The 17,122-nt window shown below is 44.7% G+C and overlaps 2 protein-coding genes across 4 annotated transcripts in view; one reads left to right on the plus strand and one right to left on the minus strand.

Annotated features, from left to right (window-relative positions):
• Positions 1–282, minus strand: part of DCPH1 (damage control phosphatase 1) — a 10,281-nt gene extending 9,999 nt beyond the window's left edge. The window contains exon 1 of one of the 2 annotated variants that reach the window (XM_077776121.1): positions 192–282. In XM_077776121.1, the coding sequence (XP_077632247.1) occupies positions 192–232 (41 nt within the window). In that variant the 5' untranslated portion in view covers positions 233–282. The remainder of the gene's footprint in view (positions 1–191) is intronic. The other variant, XM_077776122.1, reaches the window with a different exon arrangement.
• A 377-nt stretch (positions 283–659) lies between these two features.
• Positions 660–17,122, plus strand: part of RMND1 (required for meiotic nuclear division 1 homolog) — a 40,553-nt gene continuing 24,090 nt past the window's right edge. The window contains exons 1-4 of one of the 2 annotated variants that reach the window (XM_077776112.1): positions 660–757; positions 6,674–7,191; positions 13,672–13,780; positions 15,520–15,595. In XM_077776112.1, coding sequence (XP_077632238.1) covers positions 6,688–7,191; positions 13,672–13,780; positions 15,520–15,595 — 689 coding nt within the window. In that variant the 5' untranslated portion in view covers positions 660–757; positions 6,674–6,687. The remainder of the gene's footprint in view (positions 758–6,673; positions 7,192–13,671; positions 13,781–15,519; positions 15,596–17,122) is intronic. The other variant, XM_077776113.1, reaches the window with a different exon arrangement.

Genomic DNA, 17,122 nt, shown 5'->3' on the forward strand with positions numbered 1-17,122 from the left:
GTCCCCCGTCCCGGGCCGCCTCGCTCCCCGGCATCGGAGGAAGCCGAGCCGACGCGCCCGGGAGCGGGGCCCATCGGCCCAACGCAGCTCCCCCGATGTCAACCCAAGGGTTCCCGGCGAGGCCAGACTTTCCGCAAACGCGCGGAGCAGGAAGAGGAGCGGAGGGACTGGGCGAGGAAAGCGACACGAACCCTACGTCCCGTCCCGAAAGGGACGCCGGAGGAACCGCCATAGTCTCCAAGCTGCCGGCGCCCAAGCTCGCGTCGCACCCGCCGCAGGAAGAGAGGCGGTGCCCGCGCGAAGGAGGAGCTGAGAAAGGGAGGGGCGTGGGCTACAGAAATGCTTTTGAATGAGGAAACTTTATTTGGTGCCCGTAGAAGAGACAAACAACGGCGCGCTCGACGACGCGGAGATCTTCCGGGGACGAGGGCGGGGACAGTTGAGGGTGACGAGAGCAGCGGAATAAGGAAGCGGGCGGAGGCGGAAGCAAGCAGGGACCGGGAGGACCCAGGCACTGGGGAGCGGAAAAGGTCGCGGCGACGCGGATCACGTGGTCCGGCGGTCACGTGTAGCGGGCGGCTGGCGCTCTGCCCGCCCGCAGTCCTGTGCGCCTGCGCAGTGCGGGCGCTGGGAGGGTCTCCCGAGCGGCGGAGCTGGCTGCGGAAAGCGGGAGCTGCGGTTGCTGCTCTGCGTCATTTGCAGCCGGGTCACGGAAGCCTGCGCGCTGGGCACGTCCCTCGTGTCTGCCGGCGGAGAGGTTAGTGCACCGCCTTTCCCTAGCGGGTTGCGTGGTCCTGCACCGGGGCCCCAACCTTTGCACCGGGCAGCTCTGAACCGCTCGGGTCCCCTCCGGTACCGCTGCGGTGATCTTTGGTTGACTTGGCTGGGAGTAAAAAAAAAAAAAAAAAAAAAAAAAACAANCTATAAACACTTAGTGAACCCTATTCTGAGCCAGTACATAGCGGTTACCCCAAGGATTTTTTGAAAATTGAGCGTAAGGAGTTGGAAGGCATGCTCCCAAAGATTAGCGCCACTTATCCATCGGATCGGAGCCCGGCTGATAACGGTGTTCTTATTTGGTATTATTGTTCTTAAAGAGTAGAAAATGTGCCAAGTAACTGAGTAGCCGCCTTGGATTTCATTCAGAAATGTGAGTTGAATACCCACCCTATACTGGGCACTCTGGTCACAGAAGACACAGCAGGAACGGAACACCAGTCTTACCCTCAAAAAGTTTACATTCTAGGGAAGAGACAGAGAAATCTATTCTTTCCTTTTATGGTTTCTCCTTTAGCTTTGTCATTGTTGTTGTTGAAGTAATCTCTACACCCAATGTGGGACCCAGACTCACAGCCCCGAGCTCAAGCCGTGTTGGCTCCCCCGACTGAGCCAGCCAGGCGCCCCCAGCTTTGTCACTATTTAGTATATATTTTACTGACTTGTAGAAGTCGGTATGGCTTTCACGTCCCATGTAGTGTAAGGTTCAAGACATAGGAATTTTTGTCTTTTATTTTTACGTGTATCACCAGCGAGTCGGGCACATGTGGCACGAGGTAGGAACAAAGTTCATCCTTGTTGGATGAGTTGACAAATTAGAAATACAAGGTACGCAAGTGATGTTAAATGCAATGGAAAAATACAAAGTGGAGGAAAATAGTGGGTCTTGGTTGTGAGGTTGTTTTTTCGTTTTTGTTTTTGTTTTTTAATTTCTAGGAGAGAGAGACAGAGACCGCGTGAGCAGGGGAGGGTCAGAGAGAGGGGGAGATACAGACTCTGAAATTGACTCCAGGCTCCGAGCTGGCAGTCAGCCCAGAGCCCGATGCGGGGCTCGAACCCACGAACCGCGAGATCATGACCTAAGGGAAAGTTGGACGCTTAACCGACTGAGCCACCCAGGCGCCCCGGTTGTGAGTTTTAAATGAAGTGGTTGAGGGGTGCCTGGGTGGCTCAGTCGGTTAAGCAGCCGACGTCGGCTCTGGGCATGATCTCACCAGTTGTGGGTTCAGGCCCCGCGCTGGGCTCTGTTGGGGAAGACTTCACTGGGTAGGAGTCTACTGGAGCAGAAATCTGAAGGAGGTGAGGGAATGAGCCTCACAGAGTCTTAGGAGAAGAGCATAACAAACAGTAAGTACAAAGATCCAAAGGACGAAGTGCCTGGAGCAAAATGAGCAAGACTAGAGCTACGAGAGACATTACCGCGGTGATCAAGGGCCAGAGAATGTAGGACCATGCGTCCAGTTGAAGGTCTTTAGCTTTTATTGCAAGTGAGATGAGAGGCCAGCATCACATTTTGTGCAAGAAGAAAGATGTGATCCAACTTGCGTCTTCAGAGGATCACTTCGGTTGCTGTGTTGCTGTGTTGAGAAGGATCTGTAGGAGATGAAGAACAGAAGCGGGGATGCCCTTTCGTGGCTATTACAATAATCGTGAGAAAGACAGCACCTTAGACCCGGGTGGTAGCAGTGTTAGTTGAGATGTGTTACAAATAAAGCCAGCGGGATTTGCTGACAGACTGGGTCTGGGGACTGAAGAGGCAACATGGATTATAGGCTTTTGCCTTTAGCAAAGATAAGGGTGTATTTGCTGTTTTGTGAATGGGGAAGACTGTGGGAAGAATAGACTTAGTGGGAAGATTTTAGAAGTTCAGTTTTGAGCATGTTACATTTTTCATGTAGAGGTAGATATCTGCTATTCATCGATGTGTAGATAATATCAAGGAGCTGAGAATAGAGAAGAAAAACGGCCCAAATATTAAGCAGTGGTGCTTTCGATTGTTAATGGGATAGGAAAACACAGAAGAGACAAAGTGCAACCAGTAAGGTAGGAGGAAGGAAAGTAGCCAGTGTGGTATTCTAGAAGCCACGTGAGGAAGGTGCTTCCAGGAGGGTGGAGTGATCAACTAATCTGATCTTGCTGATAAGTCAGGTAAAATGAAGACCCAAGAAGTGACCTTGGACTTAAGATGTGGAAGTCATTGGTGGCCTTAACAAGTGGGTTTTGGTAAAGTGGAAGGGATGAAAGCCTGATTGGAATGGGTTCAAGAAACTCAGAGAACAGGAGTGAGAGACAGTAAATAAAACACCTCTTAAAGGAACGGAACTCAGAGAAAGGGTAAATAGTATACAGAAGGGAAGGTGGGGTCAGGGGAGAGTTGTTTTTATAAGATGAGAGAAATTAAAGCACAGTCATATACTAATAGGGATGTGCTATAAAGATGGAAAAGTAAATAGCATGAAAGAGAAAAGAAGAGTGTGATCATTCCTGCTGCAGGCAAGAAGGGGTGAGACTTGACGAGGACCAGCAGAAGGGAAGACAGAATCCACGGGCACAGAAGCAGGAGGCGGGCAAGCGGATCATGGTGAGAGTGTGTGGAAAATCTCTTCTGATTGTTTGTTTTGTCAGTGAAAGAGGAAGGGAGGAGGCTTTAGAGGTGTGAGGAGAGGCACAGAGTGGACTATGGTGGGGAAATAGGTTAAGGCTCTTGAGCAGCATGAAGGGCGCTTCTACAGGAAGTGGTCATGATTCTACAGTAAGACCAGTTGGCATGGTTGGTTGGTTGGTTGGTTGGTTGGTTGCCTTTAGCCACGTTCAGGAGTACAGGTGAGGTAGATTTGATTCTGGTTGATGTTATGTCACATGGGCACGTGGACGAGAGAGGGATGCAAAGGATTTGAGGTATGTGGGAGAGGGATGGTAGACCACGGAGTGTAGGCTGAGTGTGGCAGAAGTGGGGAGTGAGTGACAGTGAAAGGGTGTTTGTATCATTGGACTGTTTGGTCCAGTTGGGGACGGAGAATTTGAATTAAGAGGAGGAGTGAGCTTGAAAGACCAGACATGGGTGCCTGGGTGGCTCAGTGGTGAAGCATCTGACTTTGGTTCAGGTCACGATCTCACTGTTTGTGAGTTCAAGGAACTCAAGGAACATCCAGGAACATGAGCCCTGCCTCTCTCTATTTCTCTCTCTCTCTCTCTCTTTCCCTTCCTCTGTCTCTCTCTGCCCCTTGCTCACTTAGCCCCTCCTCAGAAAAAAAAAAAAAGGACCAGTCATGGTGATTGGAACAGAATGCATGAAATTGAGAACATGAGGTTACGGTTACTGATAATGACAGATTAGAGCAGGACTCTGCATTAGAAATACAGTGCAAGACACATAACAGCATTCAAAGTTTTCTAGAGGTTTTAAAAGTAAAAATAGACACGTGACATCAATTTTAATGTACTTGATTTAGCACAGTTTATCTAAAAATATTATTTCAGCAACTTAGTGTAAAAATTAGGGAGATACTTAATTTTTTTGTATTAAGTATAAAATACAAAGCACAAGAAAATTTTGGTGTTCCTGAAGCACATTTCAAGTGCTTCAGGGCTACTCTGCAGCTGGGAGCATATGACCCTGGGAGGGAGGGACTGAAGAAGAAGGGATCGGTCAGGGCCCTCAGGCTAGGGGGCTGGAGAGCCCCGTCCACCTCCGATCAGCACAAAGCTTACTCAGAGCTTTCAGAGTAATTAGCAATCTAACAAACCTTTAACCTTTAGATTTCGTTTGTACAATTAAATTTTAACTTCCCTGAGATGCGCCTCGGTTTTTCACAAAGCCTAAGTGTGTGTGTGGTGTGTGTGTGTGTGTGTGTGTGTGTGTTGGACACCTTAAATGCTACATCTGTCTTTCTTTGCAAAGACGAAGAGAAAACACACTTCTGGTTTGTCTGGTAGTGTTTGCATTCTTTGCCCAGTGCTTTGCGTAGCCTCTGCAGGAAGGCAGTCTTTAATTTCAAGGTAAGAATTTCCTCGAAGAGGACAGAAGACTGTGTACAAATTTCTATCATTTATTGTAATTAGGCTCCCCAGAGCCGGCTGGTGGAGCCGGCAGGGGATGGTACTAATTAAAGGGGAAGGGTAACAGCTCCTGTGGCTAGAACTAAACACACAATTCCAGCTTTTGAGGTATTTTGAAAGCAGTGGCTTCTATCCCCTGCCCATCGCCGTGACTCCCCCTGTCCTCTTCCTCCTGGAGGTAGGTGGGACATCGCAGCGGTCGCGTGCTGTCTTTGGAATTGGAAAAGCCTGGGTTGTAATGACATCTCAGCAACCTGCTCCCTGAGCAGCCCGCCTCTCGGCCTTGGCTTCTGCGGCTGTAAAATGCCTCCCGGGGTTGTGGTGAGGGAAGGCGGAGGGCCTGGTGTGCAGAAAGTGCCAAGTAAGGTCCCAGGCCCCCTCGGCTCCCGTCTACCTCGGTACCAAACATAGGTTTCTTATACATCGGACCATGTGAGTGTCACGTTGCAAAGCTGTGGCTTCCCCCTACCTGTAGATACTTTTGCCTTACTTACTGCCTGGCGACCGGCTCCTTTTCAGTCCTAATCTCCTGCAACTTACCCCCTGAAGTGGCACCCTGGTTGTCAGACAAACAGCACTCTGTACTCAGACTGTTTGATTTGATGATCCCTCTGCCCTTTTGAGACCCAGTTCAAACGTCACCTCTGTCACTATGTCCTACCCACCCGTCACCCGAGATGCTCTCTTCTCTTGGCCCCGTAGCAATTGGTACATAGCTTTGTTCTGAACTTGCCACATTATTGTGTTTCCCCAGCTAGACTGTGAATTCTGAGATCCGTGATTCACTCTTATATCTCTAGCACCTAACACGAAATTTTCCTAAATTATTGGTATTGATTGCCTATTAATAGGCTTACCTTTACAGAACAGATATTTTATGATGATGTAAGTGGGGGAGATTATTTACATATGCAGTGTGTGTCCTTTGGACATCTCACATCCCTTACCCCCACTAACAGGCCCAGTCTCAACCTGAAAAGCCCTTTCCCGTTCGAGAAGCAGCTGGAATCTTTCTGAGAACGTTTCCTGACTCTTGGTGTGGAAGTGGGGGAGCTCCTAGTGTGTTCCCCCTCCTCTTGTACTGTAGCTCTTTCGTAGAACCTAAGACCTCTTCCACTGAGTTATACTGAGCAGCTGAAAATGCCCATCTCCAGGAGACCATTAACCCCTGATGGCAGGGACACTGCCCTTTCATGGCCCTAACTCACTGTTGAGCTGATTGAATAATTTTTGAATAAAGGAATTTAGAAGTAGAGAAGTAGAGATTTTTTTTTAAATGGTTCAAATGCTAACAAAGTAAGAAAAGAGATCCCATCACCATTTTTCTTTTTTAGGTCCCTGTCATGTCACTAGCTTTATAGTGTTGTAATCTTCCAGAAAGGCCAGAGGCTGATGAAGGGCAAGGTGGGGGAAACACTTGTGTTGATTTTCTTAACCTCATACTCAACTTAGGCTGTATTGACTTGACTTAAGGTGTATTTGTTTTTTTTGTTTTTTTTGTTTTTTTAAATTTATTTCTAGGGGAGAGAGAGAGAGAGACAGTGTGAGCAGGGGAGGGTCAGAGAGAGAGGGAGTCACAGATTGAAACAGGCTCCAGGCTCTGAGCTGGCAGTCAGCACAGAGCCCAACGCGGGGCTCGAACCCACGAACCGCGAGATCATGACCTAAGCGAAAGTCTGACGCTTAACCGACTAAGCCACCCAGGCGCCCCAAGGTGTATTTGTTTTGCAAATGTTTTTACAGAAATATGCTTATTACCTAGGAAAATACTGTGTATGTTTGAAAGCATTACAAGAAAAACAAAAAAGCCTTGAACTTCTAATTCTTTCTCCTTTAGCTTGGGATGTGGCAATGTCACCCAGACTTTTCAGAGCCCTGGCCGGATCTCACTGTGTTTTATCAAAAGTGTATCAGTGCCCAAGACTTGTTCATCAGACGTTAAAACCACTTAAGGACTTTGGGACTATGACGTGCAGCACCGTGACAAGAAGTCAAAACTTGGATTTGTTCTTTCCTGAGACAGCGGCGGGCGGTTCAAGTAAGTCCCAGGTCCTGGAAACAAGTCAGAAAATATCAAATACAAACATACTGTCTCCATTAAGTGCTGCACATTGCCAACATGAAAAAGTACACCTTCCGACCAGGAAATCTTTTAGTACTCACAGGAAAGTGACTCACAAACCAAGTCTATTAGGTTCTAAGTGGTTTATAAAAATATTAGAGCGGCATTACTCGTCTGTATCAACGGAAACAGTTGTTCCTAAACAAGATTTTCCGCAAATCAAGAGACCACTGAAAGCATCGAGGACCAGGCAGCCATCCAGGACCAACCTTCCAGTCCTCTCTGTAAATGAGGTAAATGTGTGATGGTGACTTTCTGTGTCACAGTCCTCACTTGCACTGTAACCTAGTGTCTGTTACTTCCTGTGAACATAAGAGAGCTGGCCACGAGACCTTAGAAGCCTGATGGTAAAACCTGTCTTACATGTAATAGTTACTTATTAAATTAGAAAGGAGAGAAGAGAGGCAAAGGGATCTTTGATGTCTGTGGTCATCAACATTAAAAATGAGAATTGAGAATACTTAAAAAAATCAGGCCTCTGAACTTTCAGAAAACAGAGTAGAATGTCTGTCTTAAAATCTTCATTCTGAGGAGCACCTGAGCATGATTAGTTTGTGGGGTTTTATTTTGAGAGAAACCACATAACTGAGCAGGGGAGGGGCAGAGAGCACATGAGAGAGAATCCCAAGCCAGCGTGGAGCCTGATGTGGAGCTTGAACCTACAAACCATGAGCTCATGACCGGAGCTGAAACCAAGAATCGGATGCTTAACCAGCTGAGCCACCTAGGCTCCCTGTAGCTTCTGATTTTTTAATTGTATTGTTTAGCTTTGTGATCATTTGGGAAATTTAGTATTTAAGTGACAGATGACATGAAATCTAAAAACCTGAATTCGTGGCTGATCCAAGAGAGGGATCTCACTTTTTTTCTTTTGTTACAACTAGCAGCACAGAGAATAATCGTCACTTTTTTTCTTTCCTTTTTTTTTTTAATTTGAGAGAGAGTGTGCACGTGAGCAGGGGAGAAGGGTAGAGGGAGGGACCTGCAAGCAGGCTCTGTGCTCAGCACAGAGCCCGATATGGGGCTCGATCCCACAACTCTGGGATCATGACCTGAGTTGCAATCAAGAGTTGGACGCTCAACCACCTGAGCCTCCCAGGTGCCCTAGTAATCAGTTTCTTAATGAAGAGGCTGACATGGTCAGAGATGCCACTTTTTTAAATAAGTTATTGATTATAAAACAGTCTCAAAGAGGCATTATTTCTTTGGGCTGTCCTTAGACTTGGAGGCAATTTTCTTGAATTCTAGGTTGTGTGTGTGTGTTTTTTTTTAAAGGATGTTTTTTTCGGCTTCCAGGAAAGGGTTTGAAGTAGATTTTCAAAATTTAATATAGTTTTAAATGAGATAAAGCATTGCATTTGAGATGGAGCAAACAATTGACATGAACAGAGAAATTACCTGGTACGAATAATCTAGATGAACATTCAGTTCTGAGAAACCCAATGATTAAAGAAACAAGGGAATCCTCCTCAGTCATACATTTTTTGTTCTTTAACGGGGAGAAAAAAGAAAAACATAAAAATGTTTTCTGAGAAATTATGGTTTTCTATCACTGAATTTAAGGAATTATATATTTGCTGGGCTCTCATAGATGAGATATTATAGAACATAACAGGTGAGACCCCAGTTGGAGTTTTGCAAAAAACAAACAATATGTTGTCTTTCTGAAAGCACATGGAAATAATAAAAAATGTTATGCTTCCAACAGCATTTAAGTTTATTTATTTTTTCTTTAGTAATCTCTACACCCAGTGTGGGGCTCGACCTCATGGTCCTGAGGTCAGGAGTTCCTTACTCTTCCCAGTAAGCCAGCCAGGCTCCCCGGGAACTTTCTTTTGATGATCTTACTCTTCACAAGCGAACGCAGGCTTGCAGTGTGACTAGGGACTGTATCCCCAGGGCCGAAGACTGGCTTTTATCTGCCCCAGACAGAGGGCCACCCCATTCCCACATGGGCATCCTGGGGCCGGCGAATCGTTTGTGGCTGGATGACCCTTTCTCCCGCTCTGGACAGAGACGGGAAGGACCCTGCTTTGCACCAGAGAGCGGGTGTGCTTAGTGTCATTCGCCACACTTGCTCCTGACTCACCCTCTCTGCCCAGCCACGCAGCGTGCTCCCGGGACTGGCTGGGTGAGGTGGATCACTACCCTCTGTGCTGGATTCAGACCTTTGCCCAGTGTCATTTGCAGAGATCATAGCGTACTCACACATTCAGCCCACTTGCTGTTGGCTCAGGGTTTATCATGGCAGCAACAGTGTTCCGTGTTGGTGTGTCGTGTCTCAGGAAGCGCTTGCTAGAGGATGGGAGCCACTGCTCGGAGCAGCACGGCGACGGGCACGCCCTTGTACTGCAGAGTGAACTGGTGGGTGATTATTAATTGTTGGTTGGTTGGCTTTTGGTTTTTTGGTTTTTAGTGAAATACAATAGAAAGCATCAGAGCACATTACTGACGGTGGAGATAAATATTGTTTTGTGAACTTTTTGTGTCACTGGTGTGTGTGCCCGTATGCATCTGTGTACTGGGTGGACAGAAGGCTTTCTCGCCATGGGGCAGAGTCAGGAAACTTGAAAGCTAAAGCTTTGTTCTGGGAATGTAAAACGTATCTGTGTTTTGTAACTTTCATCTACAGTCTGTACACAACAAGAAAAACATGCGTTTTTCTTTTTGTAATTTAGAGGCAACATTACAGTAATGCATTCATTTTCTACAGTACTAGAATGTGAATAAAAATAAACTTTCTTTTTTAAGAAGAGTGTTCCAGCAGAGCGTGTGATGAGCTGAAACAAGGATTGTGTATAGATTTCTAGCCCCATCTGCTGGGACCTGTTTTCTGTGGCCAGCAAAGTGAAACATATTAAAACACAGTGGCTTTCTTGGCTTTCAATTTTAGTTTTTTTTTTTTAACATTTTAAAATAGAAAGGCCTAAATTTAGGTGTTATATCCAGTAACTATTTGAGGCTGGTTTGACCCATCTACTAAAGAACAAATTGTTGATCCCTGTCCTAAAATCTGAAATTTGTGCGTGCTCTCTGTATATGATTTATTATAAAAATCCAGAAAAAGACGTATGAAAACAAAAGCTTCTCACAATATATCAGTGTAATTAATAGGGAAACAACGGGACCACAACACACTCCATGGGCCTCTTTCCCTTTACCAAATGGATTTCAGTGCAGTCTTGAAACTTAAAGCAAAGGCTACAAACCTAGAAAAAGGTCGGTCTAACAAATCAAACTGAAAACCTTTGTGAATCATTAATTAGTGGAAGAAGCCATAACTCACGGAGAGACCGAGCCCAGGATGCTTGAGGATACAGAAAGTAGTGTGGCAGTCCGTGTAAGCTCTGTGACACTGGCCAGAGCTTGGGGCCAAGCTAAACAGGAGACACAGCGACAATCTTCAGAAAGTCTGCAAAAATCCTTGGAATGGTGAAGTAAAAGCAGATTGTGTTTCAAAATTTATTTATAATTTTTGGACTCAGAATGTATTTTCTCATGGAGGTAGTGATTGAATGCTTTGCCTTGTCCCACCCTCAAGAGTGCACCGGACGGGTCTGCTCAGCAAGGAACCGTGGCGAAGCAGGCAGGGACGTGGGGGGGGAGGGACTGGGTGGGCTGGAGAACTGGGACCCCCTCCTCAGCTCCAGCTGCTTATTGCCAGATCTTCCACGTGATCAAATCTTGGTGGAAACCTGGATTTTGTGTGAAATCTCAATTTGTTGTTAATGGCGAATTCAAATCTTAAAAGCGCTCCCTGGTCAGGGCGCCTGGGTGGCTCAGTCAGTTCAGCGTCTGACTACGGCTCAGGTCGAGATCTCACAGTTTGTGAGTTCAAGCCCCGCATCAGGCTCACTGAGGGCCCTTTTCAGATCCTCTGTCCCTGCCTCCCGCCCATCCCCCGCTCACACTTTCTCTCAAAAATGAATAAACATTTAAGAAAAACAAAACAAAAAAAAACCTATATGGGTCAGCTTTTGAGTTGGCTAGTACTCTGAGCTGCCAGTGTACAATTCTGATTCTCGAGACAGGTGGCCTCTGCCACTTTCAGTACGGTTATGGGAAGATCCTCTCCTGGATAGTTCTTGGACCCAGGCTCCCTGGTCTCTTTATCTCTTATCTTTTTTTTTATCTCATCTCTTTGCCTCCAGCTCGGCTCTCTCCAGCCCAGACCGGGTGTGTCAGCTTCAGTAATCACAGAAGTAATTCTGACATGAATCTAATATTCCGTGATTTTGCTTAGCAAGTTTCAGTAAATTTGTTGGGTCTCCTGCCCAACAGCCTGCCCACCGTGGCCGTACCTGGTTCCTGCTGGCAGGATTCCTTTCTTTCCTCCAGGTTAATCTCACGTCCTGATAGCTCTTCTAACGCCACGAAACCTTAAGAGAACAGATAGTGCTCGAATTTCTAAACCTTAAGCACATAAGTGATTCCTGTACTCCAGCAACTGTACTCAGGCTGTGTGGGTGCCTACGATTTGTGTATCAGCAGGTGCTTACCTTTGTAGTAACTCTGGGAATCCGCTTACCAGATGCCTGCCTGGAAAAGGACGGTGAACTGCATCCATTTATCCTCACTTTCAGCAACAGTTTCTCCTTGACTGACTTTGCTTTTTTTTCTAATTGAGATAAAATCATTTTGCTGATGAGTAGATATTTGATTGATTTTAGGTTTTTCAGTTTGTGTGGTTCCTCAGGGCCTCTGTTTATTCCTCTGCTGCTTTTTAAGTCACACATGAGAGGGGCGTCCGGGTGGCTCAGTCGGCTGAGCGTCTGACTTCAGCTCCGGTCATGATCTCACGGTTTGTGAGTTTGGGCCCCACATCAGGCTCTGTGCTGACAGCCCAGAGCCTGGAGCCTGCACTGGATTCTGTGTCTCCCTCTCTCTTCATCCCTCCCTGCTCACACTTCTGATCTTTCTCAAAAATAAAAACATTAAAAAAAAAAAAAAAAAAAACACCAGAATGGCATAACAGATGGAAGAAAAGGCAAAGCAAGCTTAGGCCATTTCTTGAGTTAGGGCCAGGAATTAGGTGACAGAAATACTACTTTTCTGAGATTTTGTACTAGGAACATAACAGAAAGGGAAAGAGGTTAATGGTGACATGAGTAAATCCTAGGAGTAAATTTTGATTTAGTGACTCATAAACCTCTTCACGAGTGGTGGGCCAAAACACCATATGTACCACATGACCATAGAATCACTCATGTTCTGATCGGAAATACAAAACTGTGAACATGTGAAAATTCAGATGTAAATTACTTGATAAACTTTTTCGCCTCCATACATTTTGATGGTTTAAACATACCCATAGGGTAATGACTAATCTAACTGTGATTGGCCATTTGCGCTAGCCATGGTTCTGAGCACTTGACACTCACCAGCTCGTCTAAACTTCACAGCAGTCCTCTAAGTAGGCATTTTGTCATTCTGATTTTTTTAATATTCAAATTCTGTGCTGAACTCTTTAACGCCTGTGTCAACAGCTTTTGAACTTTATTGACTTCATCCCTAGGAGAAATGTATTTTACATAGTACATACTTAGATATAAATGACAGAAAACTTCATAAAGTAACATTTACCCTTACTATGACTAAGGCACTGTAATATTTTCTATTTTATTGTGTTTAACTTTTTCTTAAGCTGGTTTGGGCCAGCCAAATCGGTAGCGGGATTCACTGATGGGTTGTGACTTAGAGTTTGACAAAAGTTCTGTGCTGCGCCATACTGCTTCCTGTGTGTGTGCCCGTGTGTGCGTGTGCCCCTGTGTGTTTGCTCCTGTGGGTTTGCTCCTGTGTGTGTGCTCCTGTGTGTGTACTCACTGTGTGTGTGTGCTCCTGTGTGTGCACCCCTGTATGTACTCCTGTGTGTGTACCCCTGTGTGTGTACTACACAGACATACACCATGCAGGTGTGCACGTGCGCACGGACGAGACCCCACGCACTCATGACACAGGGACACATTCTCAGATACACAGAATGTTTTATTTAATGTGAACCAGAGTAGAAAGTTCTGTACTTCATTTATAGATTTAAAGTAATCTCTGGGGGCTCCTGGGTGGCTTGGTCAGTTAAGTGTTCGACTCTTGGTTTCAGCTCAGGTCATGATCTCACGGTTTCTAAGTTCAAGCCCTGCACCGGGCTTCATGCTGACAGTGCAGAGCCTGCTTGGGATTCTCTCTCTCACCTTCTTTCTTTGCCCCTCCCCTGCTTGTGTGCACATGTGCTCACTCAGTCTCTCTCTCTCAAAGTAAATAAAAACTTTTAAAAAATTATATAAAAGCTTTATAAAGGCTAGCAGCAAATTATGAAATGACCTTAAATAGTAATACTGCTATGTAAAAGTCACAGCAACTCAGGTTTGGAGAGACTGGAAAGATCATTCCACCCAGGCCCATGTGATGCCTTAATCCTCTCCGTATCATTCGTTCAAGGTGTGTTTGCGGCACCACCACGGGGAGGGGGCGGTTCTGTTTTCTGGGGAGCCCGTCTGTCTTTTTGGTGGCCGGTGGGAGAACATCCTGTCACGGATTGGGCTGAAATCCATCTCCCTGTCTGTAGCTTCCTTCTCTCACCCTTACCATGAACCTTTGAGACGTTTGACAAAACTCTCAAGTGCTGGCTTTTGCAAAACGGAGCCCTGGAAGGCGATAGTCCTCACAGACGCTTGAACCTCTCGGTAACCCATGTCGTGCTAATCTCGCCGAAACAGGACCTGATGCACTGCACGGCGTTTGCAACTGCCGAGGAGTATCATCTCGGAACTCTCGCTCAAGACCTGGCTGCCCACGGATATGTTGAAGTAACAAGCTTGCCTAGAGGTACGTCTTCTTGAACCTGGGCCAAATATGTTAAAATGTATCAGAAAAAAATGTATCAGAAAATCGTTTTCCTGTGACACACCGTAAATATTCATTTGTTTACATTCCATTTTCTATTTAAAGGATGGTATCACAAAAAAGATGTTGAGTCTGTATACAAATGACGAAGAAACTAAGATGTATTTATAGAGAACTTAGTTCTCAGATTAAAACCAGTATGATTTTTTAAGGTTTACTTATAGGATCACTGTGACTTGGGACAGTCAAAGGCCACATCACCTCATTTCTGTTAAAAAGTTGTTTAATTCTTACAGAAGAGCCATGCAGTTGATAAAAACTTTTGGGAGAGGCTTTAAGGAAAAATTTACTAGCATAACTCAATACTTTAACAAAATTAGCTAAAAGAGGAATACAAAGAATATTAAAAATTAGAATCAAAATTAATAGGATTTTAGGATAGTATCAGGAAGGAGTCTTGAAAAAATAGCCTGTTTTATGTTAAAATTTAAGTAACTTGGAACACTCTGATGGAAGTCCATAAACTTACTACAAAGAAGCAAAAATAGGTTGAAGACCTCCCCGCTTCATAGAAAATTCTTCTAAGAGTCATTGGCCCCATAAGAAGCACTTGAAATGTCACTGTGCCCCTTCAGCCTTGGTGATCAGAACAGACTCTATGTGGTTTGATGGCAGAAACAAGCATAATTGACTGAGAAAAACAGAGCTATGTCCAGAGCCCCGAAGATAAATAGTTTTCCAGGTGTATCCTTGGCTGATCCCAAAAGCTGTCAGTAGGGTGACCTGTGAGTCACCCCCTGGAGGGCTTCTAATACCAGTCCTCTGCCTCGGGTCTCTTCCATTTCAGTTGTATTGCTCTTGGCTGCGTAGGTGAACTTTGCCTTCTGGAGGATGTAGTGCTTGGGGACGTTAGAGCTCCCCCAAAAAAGGTAATTTGGGATTTAGTCTTTATCTGAACCCCCCATTCCCCAACCTCTACCAGGAGCTCTGAAGCTTTGTGGGTCCAAATTTTAGGTTAAAAATTTATATTTAACTTTTTATTACTAATAATAGTATATACTTATTAATTGATACCTTAAGATATATTTATAATTTATGTTATAAAATATTAGACTTATAAATATTAACTGTATTAATATATAAAGTACTTACTGATGAACGTGTGTATTAACTTATATTTAATAATATTTAAAAGGTTCAAGTATTTAGTTGGGTACAGCAATAGTTCTCATGATTGACTCTGAACCCACGTTTTGAAATGGTCATTATCTTTGTGTCTGTATGTTCTGTTGACTCACACTTTATATAACTTAAATTCATCAAAATGAATAGTTTGAGAATATTAGCATATTAATAACATATTTAAAGGAAAAGAATTTTGTAAATGTAATTCTTGAATCTCAGTTGTATTAAAACTAAGACTTTACTAGTTTTTAACTTGACTAATGATTACTGAATGAAAATGGCTGTCAGTAGTTTTAAATAGTATTCATAATAGTGCCACTGATGTCTGAATGTTTTGTAAAAGTAGTTTTTTATGGTCTTTTCCTTTTCATATATTAAGTACTTTCAGAAACCTAAAGAATATGGGCAGAACATTACAGAGCGCTTAGTGGGATATGAAGGAATGATCATACGTACTTTACTAAAAGTTTCTAGGTGACTTGTAAACCTTCTAGGTCCCTTTATGGTGATGGCCTTTCACTTATTTTAAACCACAGATGCAGCAAATATTTTGGTGATGGGCGTGGAACATTCTGCGAAAGAAGGTGATGCTGGAACAATATTCTTCTTCAGGTAAGAGCAGAGGACAGCCCTACCGGGAGATGGTCTTGTGGTCAGATAATGTGGGGTTCGAACTTGCAGGTGTACCCCTCCCTTAATAGTAAATGTGCTCAAAATTTACCTGTGATTTAAATTTGGCCTTTAATTGTTAATTCATCTAGGGGACTTTGTCAGCTTTAGGAATGTCCTGGGGAAGCCTCTTCTACCACAGATAATTTTTCCAGGGCTTGCCTTTATCTGTAAATCTGAATTTTTGTTTATGAAGAATACGTAAAGTATTTTGCCTTCCATTCTCCTTCAGTGCCCCTTATCGGACTCATGCTACTACCCAGCTGTCTTTTCTTCTGTTCTCCTCCTTCTGCAGCTCTTTTGTTAAACTTTTAGACCATCTTACCTCTCCAGAGACTTTAGCCTGGAACCCTGACTCACATATACTTTATTCCTTTCATGTAAAGGAATAAAATTTGCTTTAATAACAAATTCTCCAGGGTAGCTGAGTGAGAATGGTTATAAACCACTTAAAATAATTTCATATTATCCCCACAGCTCTTGAGGAAGGTCTGTTACTCCCATTTTACAACTGAGGAAACTGAGGGTGAGACAGATTCAGGGAATAACCCACAGTCATGGGACGGTCCTGTGGCAGAACAGAAACACGTAGAGCCTCCAGAAGAACCCAAACTTTGATGAAATGTGTGTGATACCAGTCTTTATAGCTGACGATAACTGGGAGCTCCAGCTTGGTTCCTGCCAATGTCTTACCTTCCCCTTTTTTAAAGTTTTTATTTATTGATTTTAAGTAATCTCTACACCCAGCATTTGGCTTGAACTTAACCCCGAGATCAAGAGTTGTGCATTCTACTGACTGAGCCATCCAGGTGGCCCCACCTTACTTTCCTTTTTTAAGTAACTTAGGAGATAATCAAGAGTTCCACATTCAGTCCGAGTAGAATAGCATCCCCTTTGACTCAGGTGAGGAATGTGGGTGTCTGAGGGCCTCAGATCGGCCCCATCCAGTAGAAATACAATGCAAGCCACAAATGCAAGCCGCGTATGTAATGATACATTTTCTAGTAGCCACATGTTTGAAAGTTAAAAAAACAAAACAAGATTTGAACACCAGTAACAATATATATTGCCCGAAATTAATTTTAATGATGTGTTTTGTTTAACCCAGCATATCTACGATGCTGTCATTTCCACACATAATCAGTAATTAATGAGACTTTTATACTCTTCACGCTAAGTCTTTGACACCCAGTGTGTGTTGTACATTTCCAGCATCTCTCAGCGTGGACCAGGCACATTGCAAGTGCTCAGTAGCTCGCGCGGCCTCTGAGGCCACACCGCACGGCACAGCGAGCAGAGGGGGGCCCTGTTCCCAGCTCCTCTCCTCTGCCTAGAAGTGACACTCTGAACTGCTTGTGCTCTGCTGTGGCTTTAAGTCGCAGTCACATCCGCTTTCGATACCATCCAGTGGCTGATTGCCGCAGCTTGCTGCCCTCCCCCCACCCCCCACCCCCACCTTCTCCCCAGCCT

This window comes from Crocuta crocuta, unplaced genomic scaffold, assembly GCF_008692635.1.
Source record: "Crocuta crocuta isolate KB4526 unplaced genomic scaffold, BGI_CrCroc_1.0 scaffold25, whole genome shotgun sequence".
NCBI lineage: Eukaryota > Metazoa > Chordata > Mammalia > Carnivora > Hyaenidae > Crocuta > Crocuta crocuta.